This window comes from Phyllostomus hastatus, unplaced genomic scaffold, assembly GCF_019186645.2.
Source record: "Phyllostomus hastatus isolate PE091 unplaced genomic scaffold, TTU_PhHast_1.1 phas_contig_254, whole genome shotgun sequence".
NCBI lineage: Eukaryota > Metazoa > Chordata > Mammalia > Chiroptera > Phyllostomidae > Phyllostomus > Phyllostomus hastatus.
The window spans coordinates 6589116-6612558 of NW_025333810.1; the positions used below are offsets into that span (position 1 = coordinate 6589116).

The 23443-nt window shown below is 38.0% G+C and overlaps 1 protein-coding gene and 1 long non-coding RNA gene across 2 annotated transcripts in view; one reads left to right on the forward strand and one right to left on the reverse strand.

The window, feature by feature from the left end:
• The first annotated feature begins 1097 nt into the window (after positions 1-1097).
• On the forward strand, positions 1098-23004 carry LOC123818121. Its single transcript, XR_006785575.1, has 3 exons — positions 1098-1375; positions 8438-8475; positions 21967-23004. It is a non-coding gene; the product is annotated as an uncharacterized LOC123818121 (long non-coding RNA).
• TMEM232 (transmembrane protein 232) overlaps positions 20636-23443 on the reverse strand; it is a 170154-nt gene continuing 167346 nt past the window's right edge. Inside the window, 1 exon segment of the mRNA XM_045838057.1 lies at positions 20636-20839. Within this exon segment, the coding sequence (XP_045694013.1) occupies positions 20636-20839 (204 nt within the window).

The window sequence follows — 23443 nt, forward strand, 5'->3', positions numbered from 1 at the left end:
CCTTTCTAAGATAATGGCTTCTGACCTTGAGCTACAGACTCCAGAAAGTCTGTAAAAGTGTTGCATACAGATTCTGCAGATGGCCAAGGCACTTTCCGGTTTGGGAGGATGAGCAAAAGCTATAGCTGGTGACACAGGGTCCACAGCTTCCCTCACTTCTCGCCCCAGAGGGATTTGTACAATGCAGTTTATAATCCATGAGCCCTGATGCCACATAATAGTTACCTCAGATTTATTAGGTTGTGAGCTCTTTGCTTAATGGGATTGTAAAGCATGTGAAATGTGATAGTCCCAGAATGTGTCCAAATGCTGAAAAGGCCACATCTATGTATCTGCATGCTACATTAAGCCAAGAGATTTAAAATGATTCCTTGATCTCTCTTCAGATCTCTTAGTGTGAGATCCATTTCATAGAAACTTTCCAATGAGCAGTAAGTGGCAGTGCAGTGGGTCCCTGATGCACGTGATTGTGCGCCCTCGCACACAATCCACATGGGCGGTGACTACCGATGTGCTCCCCTCTGCCAAAGGGGCGTGAGTTGGGTGCCCCTTGCCTTGTTCTTCTCCTGTTGGGACATGAGCATGCAGTTGTTCCTAGAAGGAAAATAGAGCAAGAGGCCGAGCCTGAGGTGCGGGCAGGCCTAAGCCCATAACGGAGATCCTGCTGCTTCCTAGGTCAGGAGCCATCTTCTCTGCACATAGCGCATGTACAATCCCAACCTGTGTGTCTACCAGTGGTGCTGTGAGCACCTTATAGATTCCAGCTGCAGAACAAGAGACCCTAGCTAGGCCAATAGTGGATGTTACTGGAGCTGTTGTTGGAGAGACAACAAGAATATAAGCTACTTTGCTCACCAAAAATAAATACATATAACGTAAATAGAAATTGGAGTGATTTCTGGGGAGGCAGAGAGGCAGAAGATCTGTAGCCCACTGTGCGGACATGCAGGTAATTCTGGAAGCTCTTGCTGCAGTCTATTTCCTCAGCCCTCCCAAGATGCTGTGAACTACCTACACCCTTCTGCTTCCTCTCACAGGTTCCAGGGTCTGCCAAAAAAGGCTTCCATGGCACAAAGAAAGAGAAGACAACTATAAGAAGTAAACGTTTTTTGACAGTTGATTTTCTTCTGAGTGTGGCCATTAATCCTGCTGTCAGCGGGAATGAAGACACTTCCTGAGGAAGGTCTAAAGCAGTTTTTGTAATGCTGAGCCATGGTAGCATGCAAATGAGAGTGTGACTTCGGGCCCTCTCTCCTGCTGTTTAACGTTGCTGCAAACCTGTTCTAGAACTTCAGTAAAATAAGTTTTTTAATGTAGCCTACAGAAAATATACTTCTTCTTTTTAGGAGACAAAGGAGACCACGGAAAATCCAAGGTATTTTTATTTACTATTTTTTAAAAAATATTTGTGGAGGAAGAGGGTAGATTCAATGAAGAAAGTGAGACATGAAGAAAAGTCAGTTTAAGTCTCCCATCCCAACCCCTTTACAAGAGCAAAACAACGTATTTCCCACAGGCATTGCTTTATTCTCTCATGACTGGCTTACATGTAGCCAAAATGCCCTTTAGTTGTCTTGTTACCCCAGCACTACTCAGATCTCTCTGCACAGCACAGTGCGGCCATCTGTCTCTATGACGGTCCTTGTCAGACCCAGTAATGCCGGCCACCTCAAGTGGTTTCTTTCTCACTGCCAATGAACCATGGCTTCTCTGCTGAGTTTTCCTTTACATCATGGCCAGAGATAATGCCAGTTGTACCAAGGCCCTGTCAGTTTCCTTTGCAACACCCACTTCATCCTTCTTCCAATATCAATCTGAACTCATTACTGCTAATCCAAAAGCCACCTCAAAGTTACCAAGTAGCTGTCCTACCTTTCCCTTCATCCATGATTCTCCTCCCTACTCTTCCTTTAAGTCATTGGAGTGGGATAGTGGGCTCAGAAGCATGTTAGCTCTTCTTGATTTCCTTCAAGCTTCAAATGACTTCAAATCAATACATATTGGACACAAACAGTCTTCTTTTCATGCAAGTGTAGATTCAAGACAAATTCCCTAGTTGCCCTTTCTTATCAGATAGCTACCCCAGGCCCTTTCTTTCTAGATATGGCAAAGCCACTATGAATTTATGTGGACATTCCCAGCCCTACACTCAGTGACACTGACATTTGATCAGTGCACATTCACCAGGCTGCTTTTTGTAAAAGACCACTAAGTTGTATACTTTTGGGGGTGGATGTGGATACACACATCTTTCTCTTAAGGCCCTTGCATGCCCTGCTACAGAGGAACATCTTTTTATGTGTCCTGTGGCCTGCCGACCCTGGCCTATACTATCATATGTAAACACGTCTCCTCTCATTGGTCAGCTCTCACTCATTCTGCCATAAGTCAGCATAGATGAATGAACAATGCTCAGTTTGGAATCAGAAAGACTTAAGATCAAATTCTGGCTGTCCTACTTATAAAATGTGTAATATTGAGCTAATCACTTAGCTTATTTGTGTTGTGGTGCTCTCAAATGTAAAAGCAGAAGTGGCATGTCATGATTAAGTTGATATTTTGATGTGACAATTAAAATTTAAATGAGATAAAAGATGTATTACCTGCCACATAGTTACTATTATATGTTCAAGTAAATTACATATTATTTTCTGTATTATTAAGCAATCAGATTTACTTTCATAGAGTTGGCACATTTCATCCAATAACAGAAGCCTGGGAGCATAGGGTTAACCCAGATTAAAAACAGATAAAATGCACATCCCACTCAGTGCATCAGTCAGCAGGAAAAGTCAGGTGAGCCAGTTCTACTTTCAGGTTGCATATTGCTGAAATCCAAATTAATTATGTTCATTTTAAATTTGGGTATGCAGGATGCCTGGAGTATAAGGAATGAATCACATAAAATCAATAAGTAGTGTAGTGGCATTTATTAGAACAAAAATTTTCAGGAACAGGCAGAATCTTCTGCTTTCTTAGACACATGTAGAAATTTGTGGCCTATCTTTCAGAAAATTACTATTTATCATACTAGTCGATTTCTGCCTGCCTTCTTTTGTTCCCTCAATGCTCTTAACCTAGCTCCTAAGTAAATCAGGTTGTTTCTTTCTTCTCTATAATCATTGGAATACAGATATTTAGTCTGTCATTCACCTCCCACTTCCAATCCTTTTCCTAAAAATGGTGTGTGTCAAAAACCACTTTCTGCCTTAGTATTTGGGAGCCTTGTGTCACTGTAGAAAAATGCCCATTGTCTGTTGTTACTGTTGGGCGTAAATGAGGCTGATGTATTTTGGAAACTACCTGTCCAAAGCTACTATACTTTGACTAATGGATCTGAACAGTGCTGTCAATCTTATTCTCTTCTTTGTTCGAAGGTGCTCAGTGGCAAAACAGTGGTTCATTTTTCTAGGTAACCCATGTAGTATAATGCAGTAGCCTAAAAGCAACTTAGTATTGATGCAACATTCTTTGTTAGCTTTGGGCACTTCCAAGATTGGAGGTAAAAAAACTAAATTTGGAATATCAATATTTATGGTTTTTTTTTCACTTATTTCTTTACATATAATATGAGGTGAATAATCACTCACCAACCCAGGTATGATTCAACTGTCCGGCCCAGCAAAGTGCATCAATATGTCCTTAGAGCTACCAGCACCAGCAGTCCTCCCTTCTCTGCTCATCCTCCATTACTTGCTGGACCTTGCAAGATTTCGCCAAGCTATTCCCTGGGATTTACTCTATGACCATGGTGGCTTGTTCTAGCTGATGAGGTTGATTTGCAAAAAAACTTGTTTTCTTAAATATTGAAGTTGATATGTATTTCACATGCCTCAAATCTATCAATTATCACATCTCAGCTGCTTAGTGTATATAGGCCAAGAACAGAATGCATACTTGTTTTCCTGGGCTGAAAATATTATTTTAACCCAATATTTTAAATCAAATTTGGTTACCAATATATAACAAGTATTATTGTACATTTAAGAAAATCATGGATATTTTTGAGTACTTAAAAAATCAAAAGATGGTTCTGGCTTGGCTGGCTCAGTAGATTGAATGCTGGCCTGCAAACCAAAGGGTTGCCAGTTCGATTCCCAGTCAGGGCACATGCCTGGGTTGCAGGTCAGGTCCCCAGTAAAGGAGGGCACACAAATAGCAACCACACACTGATGTTTCTCTATCTCTCTCTCTTCCTCAGTCCCTCTCTCTCTCTAAAAATAAATAAAATCTTTAAAAAAAATCAGAAGATGTAACAATTCCAAGCCAGCCTTCTTACAAGGCAGAGATTGGCCAGAGCTGAGAAGTGTTGCCCCATGTGAAGGGCATATTTTGTCTAGTGCCTGAGTGCTTATAATCCTGTTGTTTCTCTGAAGAAAAGGAGGAGTTTCATTTTATCTTTACCCTGGCAATGGTGTTTTCTGTGGAGTCAAGCAGTATGTCTCTGGGCACATGTCTCTATCATAGGTAGGAATGGAAAAGAGAGACTGAAGGAGCTGTTGAGGAAAAATGGGCTGGAATATTTCTTCGTGGTAGTGAGAGTATCCTGGATGACTCATCCATTTGCATTAGTGCTCATTCCCTACAGACATTTCAGACTGCTATCCCAGCTCTAAACCCTTCTGGATTGAGGAATACCAGAATTGTCTTCTCAGTGCAATGTTTTCTCCACATAGAGGATTGCTTGCAATTGCTCCCTTACTAAATCTTTCACATCTTCTTGCAGTCTCACAAAGTACCAATGTCCACCTTAATCATTCTTTCAAAACTTTAATATAAATATTTAAATAAATATCTGCACAGTTAGGAAATCAGAGACATGTTACAGTGTAGCTACCTACTCTTAAAATTATCTATCATCTCACTATGTCAGCAATGTTTGCGTGAGTTGATTTTCTTCAGTTGTACACAATACAAACAAACCCTAGTGATTTAAGTAAAAGGGAGCTTGTTAGAGGGATTTGGGATGGCACCACAATCAGTGAGGACACTGAAGACAGCCAGGCCAGTGGGGTAGGAACAGGTACAGCTCAGGGAAGTTAAGTGGCAGGAGTGACAGTTTTAGCAACATACTACTAATTACAGGTAATATCTCCAAAATGTACATGTGTTTTATATTTGCTATCCATTAACTCAAGACTCAAAGTTCAGATGTCAAGATGGCCTGAAGTGGACAACACTTGTCCCAAGGGAGGTCAGTATACCATGATTGACAGTCTCACCGAAACTACGAACAGTGGAGGACATGTAATTTTGCAAAACAAATTCTAGAAGCCTATTAACAGAAGAAAAACTAGAATAGTCAACAATGCAGCAAAATCTCATTGTGATCTAGCAAATGACTATAATAACTTCAAATTCTGCAATTTTTAGATACAAAGAAAAATGAGATGACTTTATGCCTTTGTCACAGTCTTTACCTATACTTGTATTCACAGTTTATATTATTTTTCATAAAAATTCCCCAAAAGGGGTAACCTTTAGGTCTGACATAGCTAAAACAATTAAAACATTTCATTCAGAGTACACTTTTTTTTAAAATCAAGGAGACATTGAGATAAACATAAGATAAATCCTACATGGGGTCTGCATCAGCTTTTCTATCACTCCATCATCTTTCACCTTCTCCTCTGCCACCTTCTAGCACCTTTTTGTCACTCAAGAAAAAGGAATAGAGATCAAAGTAAGAGGTCATGACAAAACCTAGTAGGGTCAGAAAGCAAGGAAGAAGCCATGTTGGAGGCAAAGAATTTGGGTGGGTATTAATTAATGTGGGTATTATCTCAAAAGAAATTTTGAGATAAACTTCATTTTCTATTATTAGTTAAGACTCTAGCACACTTAAATGATGAAATTTAAACTAAGTTCACATATGCAACTTTGCTGCGTTTTATTTTTGAAACAGAGAGGTGGCAAGATGGTGGGAGAAGGTAGGAAACCCACAGGGAGTGTGGTGGAAAAGAAGGGTGGAGAGAGAAAGGTAAGGCTGTGGTCAAGGGGCAAAATAAGGAAACTTCACTGAGAAGTCCTACACCCAACTCACAGCCCAATTAGGTACCTTAATTAGGTACCTAATTCTCCTTTGCCTTTCCTCTCCCCCAGTTGGAGAATTTGCTCACAGTGATAGCCAGGCCCCCCTCAATGTATTTCCCTCTTCCCACACCCTCCTCCTCACTCCCCATCCCACTGCACACACAGCCGAAAATCAGCATAGGGAACTATTCAGCTCCTGCTCACAGGCCCAAGCTGCACACTGAATAAATACGTTCTGTCTGCCACAGGTTCTGTTCACTATAATCTAGCAGATAATGTCTTTAATGTCTTCTAATGTCTTTAAATTCTGCAATTTTTGATGCAAAGAAAAATAAGATGACTCACTGTGTGCTTTTGACACATTCTCTACAGATTGCCTTTCATGGATATAAAGCCACATACTGCTGGCCTGACTCCTTACAAAAATGGTCCAAGGCCCAGATATGAATAGAAAGGCTCAGTCTTAGTATTTCAATCCCAGAAAAAAATTTTAAGTAATAAATCTCTTAGACTGTGAGCAGCATTAGAAAGTCTACTTAAACTACCATAGGGCGGATAAATAGATCTAAGTATTAAATTGTATTTGCCAGTTTTCCCCCAATATGAATGGCCCTCTTTACCATCATCACTCTCAGCTGGGTCAAACCTACTAATCTCCAGTGATGCCTCAGTGGAGAACACTCATTTCCCCTCGGGATTCGCTGGGATAACTAAGGATGCCTCATATTCTTATTTTGATCTGTGTAGCTTCAGCTAACCATAGATTGTCAGAAGCTAAAATGATTGCTCGGCAGAGAGCTGCTTGGGACCATTCATAGCTCAGCAGATTTACAATTGATATCAGAGGATATCTAAAGCTTGTGAGCTGAAGACCCGCTACAAAGATTTGTTAAATGCAGAGGAATTATTTATGCTGGAGGGAAGAATTACAATAGGAACACATAGGGATTTGGTCTGATGAATTCAAAACTAAGTTGAATTTAGTATACACTATGAAACACTATTTCTCAATATAATGCAGGAACCTTTCAAAAGCAGTAAGCTGGAAATATTTAGTGTGCAGCTTGGGTCTGTGAGCAAGAGCTGAAGATCTCTACACAGATTTTCATCTGTGTGTGCATTGGGTTGGGAGTGAGGAGGGAGTTGTGGGAAGATGGGAATACATTGAGCAAGGGCCTGGCTATCACTGTGAGCAAATTCTCCAAGCAGGGAGATAGGAGAGGCAAAGGAGAATTAGGTACAAGATCAAAACAGTGATGTGGGTTGTGGGTTGGGTGTTGGACAACCATCTCACAACTGTTGCTTGGCTGATGGCAATTGTAAAGCACTGTCAATTATAGGAAACATTCCAATTTCAAGGTGTTAAATGTAAAATAAATGTATTTTTTATAATCAACAAAAAACTAGCACATCTCTGGTCATTATATTCATAGCCTGAGTTTCTGTTACTGGAGCTGGGCTTCTCTTTCTGGAAGGTGATCTTTCTTTTCAAAATGCCTGATTTCAAGAAAGGGCTTAGAGATAACCTTCTATGTCACTTCCATTCCTCTATCTGTGGGCTATGTTTTAGCATCTGCTATATGTTCTTTCTCTTTCAGGGTTGGGATGGTCTCTAACTTTGAATGGTTTTGCTCTCCAGTTGTAACTGAGGGATTTGGAATCAGTCTTTGGTGCACATTGCCACTCATATGCAGGCACAAAGAGCTCTTGCTCTAGGCTGTGGACATGAGCAAATCCTGCTCTGGTCTTCTGGCCAAGGTCCTCTCTGCAGGGCAAGGAGTTGATTGAGTTAAAGAGATATGCTCAAGTGCATGCTCTTCCCCAGCAATACCATGTTTCAGGTACCAGGAAGCTGGCCCACGTTGCTGATGTCTGTAACTCTTGGTGTGAGGGGTGGGACACGGGTGCCTGTTTACAGGGTTATAGACGGACTTTGACTGTGAGGGCTAGGCTGACAAAATGCATGTGCATCAGGCCTCTTCCAGGGCAGGTCAGAGATGGACAGTGGGAAGAGAAGGGGGCAGCTGAGAATCAAGGGATATAACCCACTTACCTGCTCCACCAGGTGCCAGCATGTAACTCCATGATAACTTTAAATTTGAGCCTGGCTTCCAGTTCATTTTGAAGGTGTAAGTTTCAAAGCAAATATACAGGAGGTATATTTAACAGTTTATTAGCTTAACTTGTATTAAAGTATTTTTGCTGATGGTATGTGGGCCTCTAATTGTATCTTTCCAGGTCCCACTAATGTTAGGTACAGGCATGCAGATTAGAAATATTGGAGCATTATATATATATATATATAAATTCACACTATACTCAATATACAAAAAAATAGCATTTAATCCTTTAATGTTTTTCCAACAACTGATCTGATGTGTTTCCCTAACTCTTGTTTAATTAGATGACAATAGATGGAAACTTTCAGCCTTCTGTTTAAAGGTGAGTGACTTATTTTTTTAGGTATATATTTCATCACTGTCACCACATTCCCCTTAGATAATAATAACAATAATGATAATAAATAAAAATAATGACTAACATTTTTTAAGGAATATGTTATACAAGGACTTTTATATGTATGAACTCATTTAATCCTCAAAGATCAAAGTGATATAGGTATTATTATTACTGTATCTTAAGAAGGGAATTAAAGTACAGAGGGGTAATTAATAGCTTGTTCAAATGTGCATAGCTAGAAGGTAAAGATGCCAGGTATAAAAACCAAGGCAGACTGGTTTCAGAGTTCATGTTCTGTCTTTATCACAGTGCTGTTCTGCTTCTCTCAGACAGTATCTGTAGGTGGCCTGTTTCCTGGAACATTATATCAGCATCCTTTCTGTATCCTCTTAGCATACAGAACATCTCCACCCTTAGCCTTCACCAAAGGAAAGAGGGATGAGAAGTACTGTGTCAGCTTCATCCATCCAGCTACCTCTCTTGCAAATGCTGTGATAGCATCCCTATTCCATGCTGGATGAAAAGGACGTGGGTTTTCCTACAGGCCTGTGTCCTTCCAGTCTACTCCAGGACAATTACTTTGATGCTGCCAGGTCAGAATTTTCATATCACCCCCCTCCCCTGGACGTTTATGTCAGGACACATCCCCAGAGAGGAAACAAAGACAGAGAGGCTAGACCTCGCTTCATATCAATTCTCTTTCCTATTTTGCATATTTTCCAGGGATTCAATGGTATGATGTCCACTTTCTTCATTTTTATATCAATAAGCATTATCCTCTTTTTTCCTTCTTTCTGATGTGATAAGTACCACCCCTCTTCTTTTAAAATATATTTTTATAAATTATGGTTGAATATGCATAACTGAAAATGTACCCTTTTAATTATTTTTAAGTGTTTAATTCAGTAGTGTTAAGTATATTCACATTGTTGACCAACCAATCTTTGGAACTCTGTTACTCACAGAACTAAAACTCTACACAGATTAAACATTAATTCCCCATTTCTCCCTCTTCCTGGCAACCGTACTACTTCCTGTTTATGAATCCAATTACTTTATATGCCTCAAAGAAGTAGAATCATACAACACTGTTCTAATGACTGGCTTATTTCAATTAGCATAATGTCCTCAAGGTTCATGCATGTTGTAGCATATGACAGAGTTCCTTTCCTTTTCTGTGATACATGGTATTCCATTGTGTTGATAAACCTCACTTTATCCATTCTCTGTCAATGACCACTTAGGTTGCTTCCACCTTTTGACTACTGTGAGTAATGCTGCAATAAACATGGGTGTGCCACCTTTCCTTTGAGTGCTGTCTTATTTAAATGATGATAAAGGAACATGATATGTGATGGGAGAATAAAACCCACAATCTATATAGTTAAATATTTTCAAAATTATTCCTCTTATATCTCATGTCCCATCTCCTTAGCACTTTGGTCTCACAGCTCTTCAGAGCTTTGATCTCAGAGACACAGAAATAAGTTGTCAAACATGTCCACTCGGTTTTCAAGGTTATTAGTGAATACAGGAGAAAGAGTGGTACTTGTCAATTCTTCCCACAGAGGAATAGAAATTTAACATTAAAAACACAAGTCAACAGGAGAACTAATTACATTGAATCTTGGAGTCATTGTTTTATTCTGCTTCTTAAAGCAGGAAATAATTGGCAATTCAACCCTAAGCAATCCTATCTCTTGAAAATATTGTTAGGAGAAAGCTACTGCCAAATCCAATCAAAACCTATTTTCTTTGCCATTGATATGGCAGCTACGAAGTGAATGAAAACCATCGAGACACCTACGTGCATGCATTGTGAGAGCTCCATTGTGCCCCTATTTCGATTTCCTCATCCCTGCTTAGCTTGAAGCAATCATGGCCATTGATGTGTCGAATATATGCTTTTCTTATCAAGAAGAAAAGAATGAAGGCTGCTGTATCAGTATAATAGTAAAAATAAAGTGGCCAAACTCTTTCTCTATTTTGAATAGAGCAACAAAAACAAGAAGAGCATCCTTCTGTATGTAGCATGTGTTATTTTTATTCATAACTTGTCTTTTTCCAACAAAATCTTAATACAACTGAATACATTTTAAGAAGTTTTTGTTGTTTGGTTTTCCTTTATCAAGTTTGTTTCATATGTTTGTTTCAAAAATTTCTGTTTACAAGGTAAATATGCTTAGATCTATCCTTGTTTCATGTTGTAAATTAGTGAAGGTATTAGGTTGAAGCTGAAACTTTTTCAACTTCTAAGTCACAGTTTTATAATTTGTTATGTCCTTAGCAAAGCATATTACATTTTTTGGTGAATTTAAATATCAACTTCTAAAGAAAGAAATCATTACATGTTTTAACATAAGTTTCAAAGCATTACAGAACAGGCTAAAGTTGTGTGTGTGTGTGTGTGTGTGTGTGTGTGTGTGTGTGTGTGTGTTTCATCACCCCCTACAATAATTTCCCACCACTCTCAGTTAAAAATCTAAACCTGGAATCGTGGCTCTCATAGTCTTAACTCATCTGGCCCAAATTTACCTCTTTAATTTCATCTCCTCCCATTGCTCTGGGGTCTACTCTTCTCCAGCCCCACATACTAAGCTCACCCCTTTCACATCAGCATAGGCTCAGTGATTCTGCAGTGACGTATTAACTCCAAAATCTCAAACTCTTAAAACTTAAAGGCTTTGTCTTTTCATATCCATCATTTTTACTAAGGAGGCCCAGGGTGAGAGAGGACTCCATATCTTGAACACTGTTAATTATTTTTCTGAAAGGGGAAAAAAAAGAAACACTGTATATTTCAAGCCAACAAGTAAATGCATCAGCCCAGAAGTGGACCGCAGCATTTCCTTTCACAATCTGTCGGCCAGAATTTACCATCCAACCCACCACAATACAACTGTGTCATAAAGTACAACGCTACTATGTGCCTGGAAGGGAGAAGCAGCAGAAAGGTTTAACAAAAGCATATGTGACAATTCCAGGCATTTCACACTTGCTGTCCATGCTGCCAGGCCCAGTCTTCCCCCAGAAAGTTGATGGCTCACATCCTTTTCATTCCAATTTTGCAGAAATCCTTTAGTCGCCCCTGACGACTCTTTCTAAAATGGACCTACCCTGAATGTTGTTTTATTTCATCCTTAATTTATTCTTGTCTGAAATTATATCATATTTTAATTTGTTACTGGTTTTGTACACAGACACACATATTATTACCTTTAATGTGTAGGATGATATATTGTATGTCCTGTTCATCGATTCATTGATACATCTCGAGTGCCTACATGACTGTCTGGTTCTGAGCAGGCAGTCTAAATATTCACTGAATGAATGAATACATGCAAGTATCAGGTTGGTGAATTACTGTTTAGATTACCTATAAATTCATATATATTCACATGTTGGAATGTCAATTGCACATATATATTGCAAGGATGAAAATTTAGTTTTACACAGCATTTTAATATAAAGAGAACATTTGTTTTTGCAGTTTTATAAAATCACTTGGATCTTCCTTATGAGGCTCCCTCTGCTGGTTACCTTAGGGCAGGGCAAACATGAAGCTCAACCTTAACACAGTTTTAAAATTATCCAATTCTAAAAATTCAAGAGATCATTTAAATGTTAATTTGTTTCTTCGGAATAACTTCTTTGCATTTCAGCCTCCTTTTCCCTCCATTTTCTTTTCTAAGATGGCATTTGAACACCTGGTGGAGAGAGGTATGTCCTGTATAAGGTAGTAGAGGGGACTGGGTCCTTAAGTCTTCCCCTGTAAGTGTCCACTGGATCCTCCCTGCCCTCTTACAGTAGAACAGATGGAGGAGTGTGCTTTCTGCATGAATGTGCTTTAAAGGAGATTCAATTCTCTCAGGAGACTGGGCTTCATATGCTAACACCAGAGACCTGGCTTCCCATCTTATCCCAATGATTGTGTGTGTCATTGGAAACAGCTGCATTCGACACCTCTCTTTCTCTCCCTTTAACTCACCAGCTTTCTAGTTCCCCAGCAGTTCAGGAGTTGATGGTTGATGCTACTAGCCTGATGTGCTCAGGCTTCTTATCTATCTGGATGTTTATAAACAACCTCCATCCCTTGAGGCAAATAGTGAGAGTATCAAGAACCCTTAAATTTATCCCTTTTAACTCTCTTACTCTCCACAATGTCTGCTTAGAATAGGGCTGGGTCTTTACCCCTCAAGGTCTACCTTTCCTCTTCTCTAGGGCCATAAGTCTCAGGACCTAGTAGTGATCATTTGAAAGATACAGGCTATGGAAGGAACTCTACCATATGTGTCCTCTACTTGTTGCTTTTGATTGGGAAGCTTCTGGTTTGGAAGCCAAATGAAAAATTAGAGGCAGAGATGTATAGGATTCAATCTATTTGCTTGATATCAAAAATATGCCAGCATTTATAAAACTTGTAAATAAACTCATTTTCTGAAGGTCTTAGTATGCTGTCAAAAATAATTGTTATGTAAGAAAAAATATATAAGAGACTCTGTTAATGTGCCTGAAATCAGGTGAAACCTGTGAAGGGCATTACATTTTTCAGCTCCATCCTAGTTTTATGTTTATGTAAATTACAATATGATTCTCAGTCTCACAGCACTTCTTTCACTCCTGTTTTGACTCCAGCATTATAGAGGCTGGCTTTAATTTCAGCTACAAAGGGGCTTAACCTACATTTTATTTTGCATGTGTTAGGTATGATAGGCAAGCCTTTAAACTTATAATAGAAATATATATCCACAGCACAACAGTGCATGGCATGAAGGCATGCTCACTTCTCTGTTAAATCAACAAGTTTCTCTAAATATGAGCTTTTTATTTTTATAGAAATACCTTAGACTTTCTTAATGTCATTCACTCTTCCATTCATTCAATCATTCGAGAAATACATGTTGAGAGCTTGCTATGGGCTACACACTGTTATAAGGTCAGAGCAACACATAATTGAACAACATTACAAAATCTTTGCTCTTAAGAAGAGCTTTCTTCTTCATCTTTGCGACTGTCCCATTTTCAGTCTTAACTAAAGTTGCTGATGTAACTGCAGACTCACTGCAGCACAGCACTTAGGAACACAGGCCTGGGAGTCATTTAAATCCAGTTCAAGAAGGTTCCCTTACTAGCTGAGCAACTTTAAACAAGTTAATTAATCTCTGTAAGCCTTAGTTCCTTATTTATAAAATGATGGTAATAATACATATGTCCAGACTTGTGAAAAATTATTAACTGAAAAATATTAACACAGTGTAAATCCATAGTAAGACAAGGATTCAATACACATTGGCTTTTATCATCATCATCATCATCATCATCATCATCACTATCACTGTCACATCATCACCAAGCCTGCTTCCCTGCCTACTGTCCTTCTTCCTTAACACTGTTGGGATTCATTTATCTAGAATGGTTTTAAGGAGTCAAGTGAACAGGAAATGCAAGCTTCGGAATCATAGGAAAAGCTAAGGAAATACAAGACAATCTTTGTACATCTGTCTTAATGCCTATTTCACTTCCCAAATGCTATTTGCCATCCCTGGAGGAACAGATAAGTCTGCATCTACAACCTTGGAATTAATATTCCATTTTACTTTTCATAGGTGTGTTTTAAATAAAGCCTTCATTGTTCATGTGAGTACCATGGTATTAAATATACGGTGGTATTAAAGATAATACACGTGGTACCTGTATTATATTGATAAAGAAGTGGTACAGACATAGGAATAGGAGCTTGCCTTTTGAATTATTTGGAACTTATTTCTAGCTGAAATTATTACCAAAATCCTCTTTTTAAAAAATTATTTTCTCCAAGGATCAAAAACTATCTAGTTGATAAAATGCAACACATCAATGAAATAGAGTCAAGGAACAGAAAAGCAAAAAACAAAAACATTTGCCTGAATTGAAGACTCTGCAAAGGACACAGAAATGGTACAGTCAAAACTTTTCCCCACTGGCTACACTTCTGCTCCCCGGATACAATGTATTTTTTCCAAACCATCATAATCATAATTACATAATGGGGATGAATACACAGCAGCATCTTATTATTCACTCCTGAATGATTCCTACAAACAGTCATGATTTCAATACATTTCATGAGTGATCAAACTTTTTAAGAATTTTAACTTTTCAATTCCTTTGAGAATTTACCTAAAACTGCACTATGAAATCAACCTTATATACTTGTGTTTTTACTACTATACTGTCAGTGCATATTCATAGATGGTGTTACATATTTGGATGGAGATAAACTCAGAACTGTATCATGTTACCAAAGGCAGAACTCCAAGCTGGGTCTTTGGGTAATATTCCTGATTACCACTATTTTGGCAAATCTCTGAGGGTGTGTAGTGCAATGCCTACAAGCCCACAGACCTTCAGCTTTAAGTGACATTTTAGCACAGTAATTAATTTCTAAAAGCCTGTTTCCTCATGATTCAAGGGAAATGCTTTCCCTACTTCATAGGTTTGTTGTATTGGATAAGCTAATGAGTATCTTATGTTGAGCTCAATGAACTGCCAGTGCTCAGTTTCCTCATATGCAAAATGAGAGCTTCAGATAATTCTGAAATCTCTTCTGAATGAGCATATTATGAGCTATTTCATTTCTCTTATCATCTCCCTACTCTCATGAGTAGCTCTGTGTTGGCTCCAAGGTTTGTAAGTGGTTTTCAAGTTTCCCTTCAAGGAACTTCAAACATTTATTATTTGGTCCATTGAAGAATACCTGAGTTTTGGGCTTCTCTTCACCCTCCTTCCTAAACCAGGTATGGGGAATGAGCAATGATTGTTTAACTTAATTGAAAGACAATTTCTCACCATTATATTTCTCTTACTTTGAATCGTGGTTGAATTGGGCCTATCAGGAAGCTACCCTATGGTCAATTGGCCTGTGAATATTGCATTTATTTAGACTCAATTTTCCAATGAAATGAAGTAGTGAATGTCTTTAAAAAGATACTTGAGAGTAAAAGCAGATACTCAAAGCATCACTGGATTGCAAATAGTCTGGCTATGTATTTAAAAAATTGCACTGGTGACTCTGAAATGCCTAACCTCTACCTTGCTTATTAATTCATGAACGAGAATCTTCTTTTCCCAAAATACGATTATCTTGGGAAATTTCACTATGGCTGCCATAAGGATCTTTCAATTAAAAAATGCTTTGGAAATGCATTTCTTTTCATTTTTGGCTTTCCAATGAAGCAGGAATAAAAAATAACAAGGCGCTAGGTATTATGTAAATAGGTCCCTTAGCTAGAATGATTAGAGGGAAAAGCAAGCTTGGATAACATGAGAGCCAAATTATCCTTGAAATCTATGTCACTATGAAAAATGTGTGTAGCTCAAAAGTAACCAAATCATCAACAGAATTTGCAAAACTATATAAATATATGTTATAGAGGATGATAATTTAAAGTGAGTTTTGCTCTCAGTTTCCAAACGTATCCCACGCATCAGAGAAAACAGCTAGAGTTGGCGCAAGGAGCCTCACAAAGACTGTCTCAAGGGGTAAACCTAAGTCTGTGAAGGGCAGCGTGGGCCGCATGTGCTGCTAGACATTTCTTCTCTGCACAAGGCTCTATCAGAGCAGGTTTTCATGACTCCCTCTTTGTCTTTAGCCCACAGGGTGGGAAGTGATAACTTGTCATCAGCTAATCACCTACAAAACAAATAGGGGTGCTCTTGTTCCTGTTGCCACTCCAGCAAGTGCAGATGTGGGGAGAAATGAAGAGGCTTCATGAGACCTATTGTGATTTTAATTGAGAATCACTAGCTGACCAAAACAGAGCTTAACATGTGAGGTGTTTACCAAGCATTTACCAAGAAGTTAACTATGACATTGGAAAGTCAAGGTCAGTGAAACTATAAAAAAAGCATTCTCAACCAGGAACAATGTTGCTCCAGGGATTTTGGCTGGGAGAGGGGTGTGGGCAGAGGGTTGCTACTGGCATCTTGTGAGTAGAGAATGAAGATGCTAACCAGATGAAAATGCACAGAAAGTGCCCTCCTACACATATTAAATAATTATCCAGCTCAAAATGTCAAAGGCACCGCTGCTGTAAAACTCTGCTATGGAACCGTGTGGTACAGATAGAGTTCAATGGATACAGTGGGATGTGGGAAGACAGAACTGTATTTATTTACTACTTTGACATTATAAGTTTCTTCAGATTTTTAAGTGAGAAAGGTCACTCAAATCAACTAGTAGACAGTTATAGTTATGTGTCCCAGTCAGGATTTTTACTGGTAAAAGCAGAAGAATCAATTACTTGAATTAGAACTGTAAACATTACTATCGAGTTTCTGTAATTGTTGCTGGTAGCTGCTTTTGTCTGCCCCTCTGCAGGCCCCTCTCCCCAGTGACCCACTCACTCATGTCTGCACTGAAGGTATTTGTTCTGGGTATTTTCTTCCTTAAACCTGTCTTTGTCATGCCCTGAAAACCTTTGTGGATCTTTTGATCTCTCTTCTTAAAATTGTGCTAGAAAAAAAATGCTTACTTTCATATTTCAGTTACTCAGAATGTACAATGTATCTTTTCTCCCTTTTGTCACCTAGTATGTCTTTTAACTTCCAATACCTAGTGAAACTAGTTAAAATTCTTACAAATACTTTCTTCTCAAAAAAGGTAAAAGGTCTGTGATATAGTTTGTACAAAAAAAAAAGATTTTGCTTTGGTGGATGCTAAAATAAATCTATAGAGAATTTATGATGAATGAATGTAGGAAGACCTAGGTTTGTTCTTTAAAATGAAAGTAAAGGGAGTGTAAAGTGGCCTAGAAACAAGTTCCAGATAGAGAGGAATTCAGGCCTGAGATAGCTGCAGAGGATGAATAGACATGCGGTATCTTTCTCCATCTCCTCCTCCTCTTCCCTCTAACCAAGTTCAAGTGGGAGGTCTGGGAAAATAAATAGCTAAGGCTGAGAAACCAGAAGCTGAGCAACAGGAAAGCAGTTTAAAGACTCTATCTGGTACCCACCCTAGCCTGAGGCTCATAGACACCTTTGTGAATATGAGGCAAAGTTATACTAAAAGTACACTACAAAGAGCAAAGAGTTTCAGTTGAATTTGTGTTAAGCACTTATTGGAAGAATTAAAGGTTAACCTCTGTTATAAAGACATTTTAGTAAAAGTTTCTTTTTAAGCCATTTACATTTTTACATTAACTTAAAAAGTGATGATTTTTCCAACCCCCCCTGCCCCCTGCCCCCTGCCCAGGAAAGCCTGTATAAAAAGCAGAAAGGAGGGCCTAAAATGCAGAGAAACAACAGGCAAATTAAATTTTATTGCATGGCCTAATATGTCCTAGGCATTGAGCCTCACATTTTCCGCAGTTATTTAACCAGGGTCTTTCAGCACCAAAGCCACCCTTCCTTGTTCTGCTTTGTGGTGCAGGGACAGGAGCACTGCTGGAAGCATTCCAGGACTGGGAGCGGGAACTTGCTTCTTCCTGTTTCTTGCTCTTCCTGGCAGCACAGTTTCTGCAATAACCAATTTGTTCCAGTTCCTTTTTTTCTGGGATCCCAAAGCAGCTTTTTTTGTGCCTCAAAGGACTCAGCTGGGCAATGCCTCCCATGCAGAGGGCTGAGTCCCCCTGTGTGTGGTGGCCCTTGCATGCTTCCAGATTCTAAAGTAATCCAACCCTTTCCTCTCCCACCCCTGCGCCTAGAGGTGATAGCAGTTTCCTGCACTGAGGGTTTTCCATGTTAGTTCTTTGTTTCCTTTTCATCTCCTCAGTTCCCTAATTCCTTTTAAAACAATTCCTTACACTGAATTCTTTGTTTAAATGACTGTCATATTTCCATTTTCCTGATTAGCTTCTGACTGACATCACTATTTACATATATTGTACCCATTTTATAAGGAAGTAAGCTGAAGCTCAGATGGATTCAGTAACTTGCCCAATGTTTCAAGCTAGCAGGAGGCAAAAGCAGAATGTGAACACAGATCTCTAAGCCCTAGTTGTTGCTAAACATTCCAAGACATAGGAGGAAAACAACGAGATGTGTGTTGCCAAATTTTAAGAATTTTAAATAACTACTTAATAAATAATTTTAGAGAATAATTTAGGAATAAAGTTATCTATTATGTGTCTATAGAATTGATTAATTAGAATTCTTATACCTTTATATACATATATTTTTAATATATACATTTTTATATATGCCTATTTATATGTATATTCTCTTTGTTAGCTTCCTTCCAAATCTCCACTACTATGATATCAAAAGATTATTAAAAATGGCATAAATTCATAAGAAGGAAAGACAATGACAGCACACTGAAAATACTGAGAAAATTATGGAAGTTAGAAAGCAGGTGAGTAAGTGAGAAGAGATTAAGCAGAACAGGGAAAAAACATAACCTCAGTCTGCTGTGGGGAGGCCTTGAAGCAGACTAGTCCGTCCCTCAGAACATCAGAGAGGTTTCAAGATCGGACGTAACAGGTTTCTGAAAGATGGTTCTGAAACAGCAGGATTTGTTGAAGTTCTTCAGTCTCCAGAACCCTTTCTCATGACTTATAGTCCAGTGGTTCCATTTCTTACAACCAAATAGAAGGATTTTTTCTTAAAAAATAAGTCAGAGTTTGGTAAGACATCTCACTGTGGGCCTTAAGGAGAGAGTACTTTAGATGAAAGGATGGTAGAAAATCAAGACCTATATGGTGAGAAGTGAGTGATGCCAGGGGCAACAGTGATCAGTTACTGGAGCAAGATTTTGGAAGGGATAAAATTCACAGAAAAGGAACTGCTGATCTTCTGTAGAAGAGATTTCTTTTTACATGCAAAGAAAGCAAAAAATGATGAAGGTATTTGGACAGGTGCATTAGAAGACATTATGTCTGAGAACTTACATATTGTGGAGACAAGAATGAGAATGAAACAAGTGATTGGAGAGGAACAATATAAATCTGAATCTCCTCTTTTGGGAAGCAAAATAGGGACACCCCCCCATTTCTACCATATATTGCTGTTATCTTAAATTTTAAAAAAATGATAGTTTGAATTCACATAATACAACTCAAAACTTGTGGTTCATGTTTCAAATTTAACCCCAAATTATGTGAGTTTTTTAATAGCTGGTTGCCAACATTTTGAAATTTAGCAACTTTTATTTTAAAGATAACCTCATTTGAGGTGTTCTTGGAAGACTGAATGATCCCACAATAATGGACCTGCACTGCAGCATTCAGCCAAGTGATGGGAACTTTCTTTCGATAGAGTGGGTTTTCCAAAGTCTCCATCGCTAATTTATGTTACCTTCCTGACCTGGTAGTTATCTGAGTTTGCCATCTCCAATAAAGTACCTGTCTCTTGAGTTTCACCAAATCACCTATGCAAAATTGAGGTGTGGTTATTAAATGTGCTTTTTGGAAGAAGACTGTAAGACATCACAGGAGCCTCACCCTACTACTCTGACCCCTAGGTTGAGAGCATCAAATGAAGTGAACTGACATTTTAAAGATGAATCCTGATTAGATTATTTGTAAGTGCATCTGTACCTTCTAGGGCCATCCAAATCCATTCTCATAAACTTGACAAAGCAAAACCACTCTCTTAAGAGTCTCCTGTGGTATATGCTGAAGACCAACTCATTTTGAGATGACCGGCCCATATTGTTTATTTGTTTATAAACAGTAACTTATCAAATTACAGCTTCTGACATATGGTTTGATTTGGCACAGATTGGCTATGAAATATAAATCCAAGCAGGTTCCTTACTTCTTTTATTTGTATAATAATTATTATGAGAGTATCAGTTAATGCTCATTCTGTTTTCCAGAAATCTTATATGTGACTCAATAAAAATTTCTAATTCATTTCCACTGAACTGTCCAATGAATATCAATACCTTAGGAATCGTTGACTAAGTGTGCTGTATGACCACAAGATAAGAGTAAATTATGAAAAGCCTAGCTGTATCCTTAAAAATCTTTAATTGGTAAAATCACTTCATTCAAATATGAGTAAGAGCTAAATGTTGAGGACTAAGATATGACTATAACAGAGGCTCTACCAGGATAACAATTCCTTTCAAAGAGATGACTTTCTGTTAATTAGAGGACATTTTTCCTAACATGTAGCTATCTTGGTCTTTTTCATGCAATGAATTTCTGGCATATGGCTCTCAATTTTGGGTCATTTTCTTTTCTAATGCAATTACTTCAGTCCTTGTAGGAAGCTCATAGGGTTTGGTTTTCTTGTGTAGTTTCTCTTCTCTCCTCTTCATAATTTCCATGAAGTGATTTTTTTCCTCTAACTCTTTATCTTCCCTTTCTTTGGCCTTACATATTGCATCTTCTTCCTCTCGGATCTTTAGCTCTTTCTGCCACTGTTACAGAGAAAAGGTGTCATTTATGTATGATTTTGTATGGAAAAAAACAATTTAACTTCTTAAATGCAAATACTCATATTCAATTATCATCTTAGTTTTTCTCAAAGATGTTTTTCAGGAATTTATATTCTGTCATACTGGAAAATATATAACTTATTTATCAGAAGGTGTACCTTCCCACAAAAAAACCCAAAAAAACCCAAAAAAAACAGAATTCCCTCTTAACACTTTAAATAATCATAAATCATTCAAAAGAAGAGATAATAAAGTTTATATTTCTGTATAGCAAGTGAATTTCCTTTCTTCATCAAATTGCTATTTACATGAGATCATGGAATTATGAAATAAAAATCAAGCCAAAGCCAAACAAACAAACAAAAAAACAAATGAAAGTGAAAGGCAGAAATTGTGATATTATTACCGGCACATTTGAGGTCAAAAATGAAATTACCCAGATGATAAATGCTGATTTTTCAGCAGCCCCCTAAAAATATCTAAGAGATTCATTGTAATTGAGCATGTTAAGTCGTGGCAGTAACAGCACATCTGGAGGCAAGGGCCTGAGGAACAAGAAGTTAGAAGTAGCAATGTTCCTTCAACCATGCATCATCTGGAGGAACTTTTTTCCCTTCTAGTATCTTTCATAAAGGAAAAGGTAAAAAGAGGTGGTAAACACTCTTTAGCCTGGGTGAAAAGTTCAAGGCAGAATGACTCCTAGCATGAAATGTGGAAATTCCTAACAATGCTATCTACATTGCTTGTTTCATCTTTCACTCATGCATATGAGGGAGGATACCCCCCCCCCCCCAAAATGGAATTATCTTCTGGAGGGCAGGCCTCTTGTAGTGAAGGTTTCTCCTGCTAGGTGAGTGGTCTAGGAACCTATCTATATCAGTGTACTAGTTGGAGTTGTTGTGAGAGGCTGCGTTCAGCTTCAGTGAATTTTTTTAAGACCCTTTCAGTGTGTTTGCCCATTTCATGATGGGCCATTTACAAGCACACCTGTCCACACCATGCTGAATGTTCAGCAATTGTCCCCAAATGGCATGACCTCTACCCACTGTGACCCACCCTCCCTATTCATCTGATCTCACCCCAAGCGATTTTTTTTTTTGTTTTCCCAGATGAATAAAGTCATCAAAGGGAGATATTTTGCTGATGTGGCAGAAGTGAAACAAAAAACAGCAGAAGCACAAAAAAGCATCAAAACCAACAAGTTCAAAAACTGTTTTGAGCAGTAGAAAAAAATGGCTCCCTAAGTGTATTGCATCAAATGAAGAGTACTTAGAAGGCGACTGAAGTTTAAACATGCAAGAATAAATACGCAATTTTATCAATTAACTTATAAATTACTATATATCGGTACTGTGAATTATAACTATTAGATGTCATCTGGGGTATATAGATATAAATAAGCAAGATCAAACCTCAAAATCTGTAACATCACTTAGCCTTCAGAAAGCAATAAAATTTTAAAAAATCAACATACTTCGAGTAAATATTTTTAAAAAGCATAATAAAATCATATCTACTTTTTAAATTCCAATTAAAATTTTAAGGCATAAGAAATAAAAATATTACTTGCACTTATCTTGAGACTATTCCTATATATAGTTATTAGTCATCTACTTTCATTTCCTAGAAACCATTTTTGCATGAAATATCCAGAAAATTGAGGGAAAACATCATGAACATTCAGGCACAGGCTCAAATTCATGCTTGGGTTTTTTTCCTACAAATTCTATGATATCTGTGACATAATTATTTCTCATAATAAACTAAGTCATAAAATTGTTTCACAAAACTACCATTTCTATGTTATAGAATAAAGTAGTAGTTGGTGAAATAAGACAGTATCTATAAACAAAGGTAACTAATCTACTTACATGAGAGATTTCAATGTACCTCATGACTTTGATCTCTACATTATGAAAAATCAACAGATCAATTCTGAAGAACTCTCAATGAAATAGAATGCTTGGGTTTCCCAAACAGCATGTGTAAAGACAGGAATGTGGCATATCACTAATGTCTAGGAGGCTGCTCCTCCTCCTCTCCCCTCTTGTTAGACTTGGCAATGCTGGAATTCACCATAATATTATAATCTTACATTTTGTTAGCCCAGAAAAAAATGTACACTTTTCTTTCATATCTTTGTCTCTGTTGACCTTAATAAATTCTACTTGGATAAACGGTTGTCTTGTCTTTACTTTTATCTTCCAGTATTATCACTGACATGACAGTAAGGAGGATGCAGATTTGCTTAAAATTGATGAAAAAATAGAAGCACCATTTTTACTGCTTTATTCAACCCATTTACTCAGGGACTCAATCATCATGCTATGGGATGGCAGCAGTATCTTAATGTCTGCTAAACAATTAGGTGTCTGCCTTATTCTTTGCTTATTATGACCACTCAGTAAAATTCAGTTGCCTTAGTGGGACAATTAAACCTGTAACTGTGTTTTTGTTTCTTGTCAATCCTACAGATTTAACCTCCTCATATCCATTTCTGTTCAGGATGGGGCTTATAAATCAGGAAACTGAGCAATGACGGAAAATTTAAAAAAGTAGATTTGGAGTCCAAAGATTTGCACACAG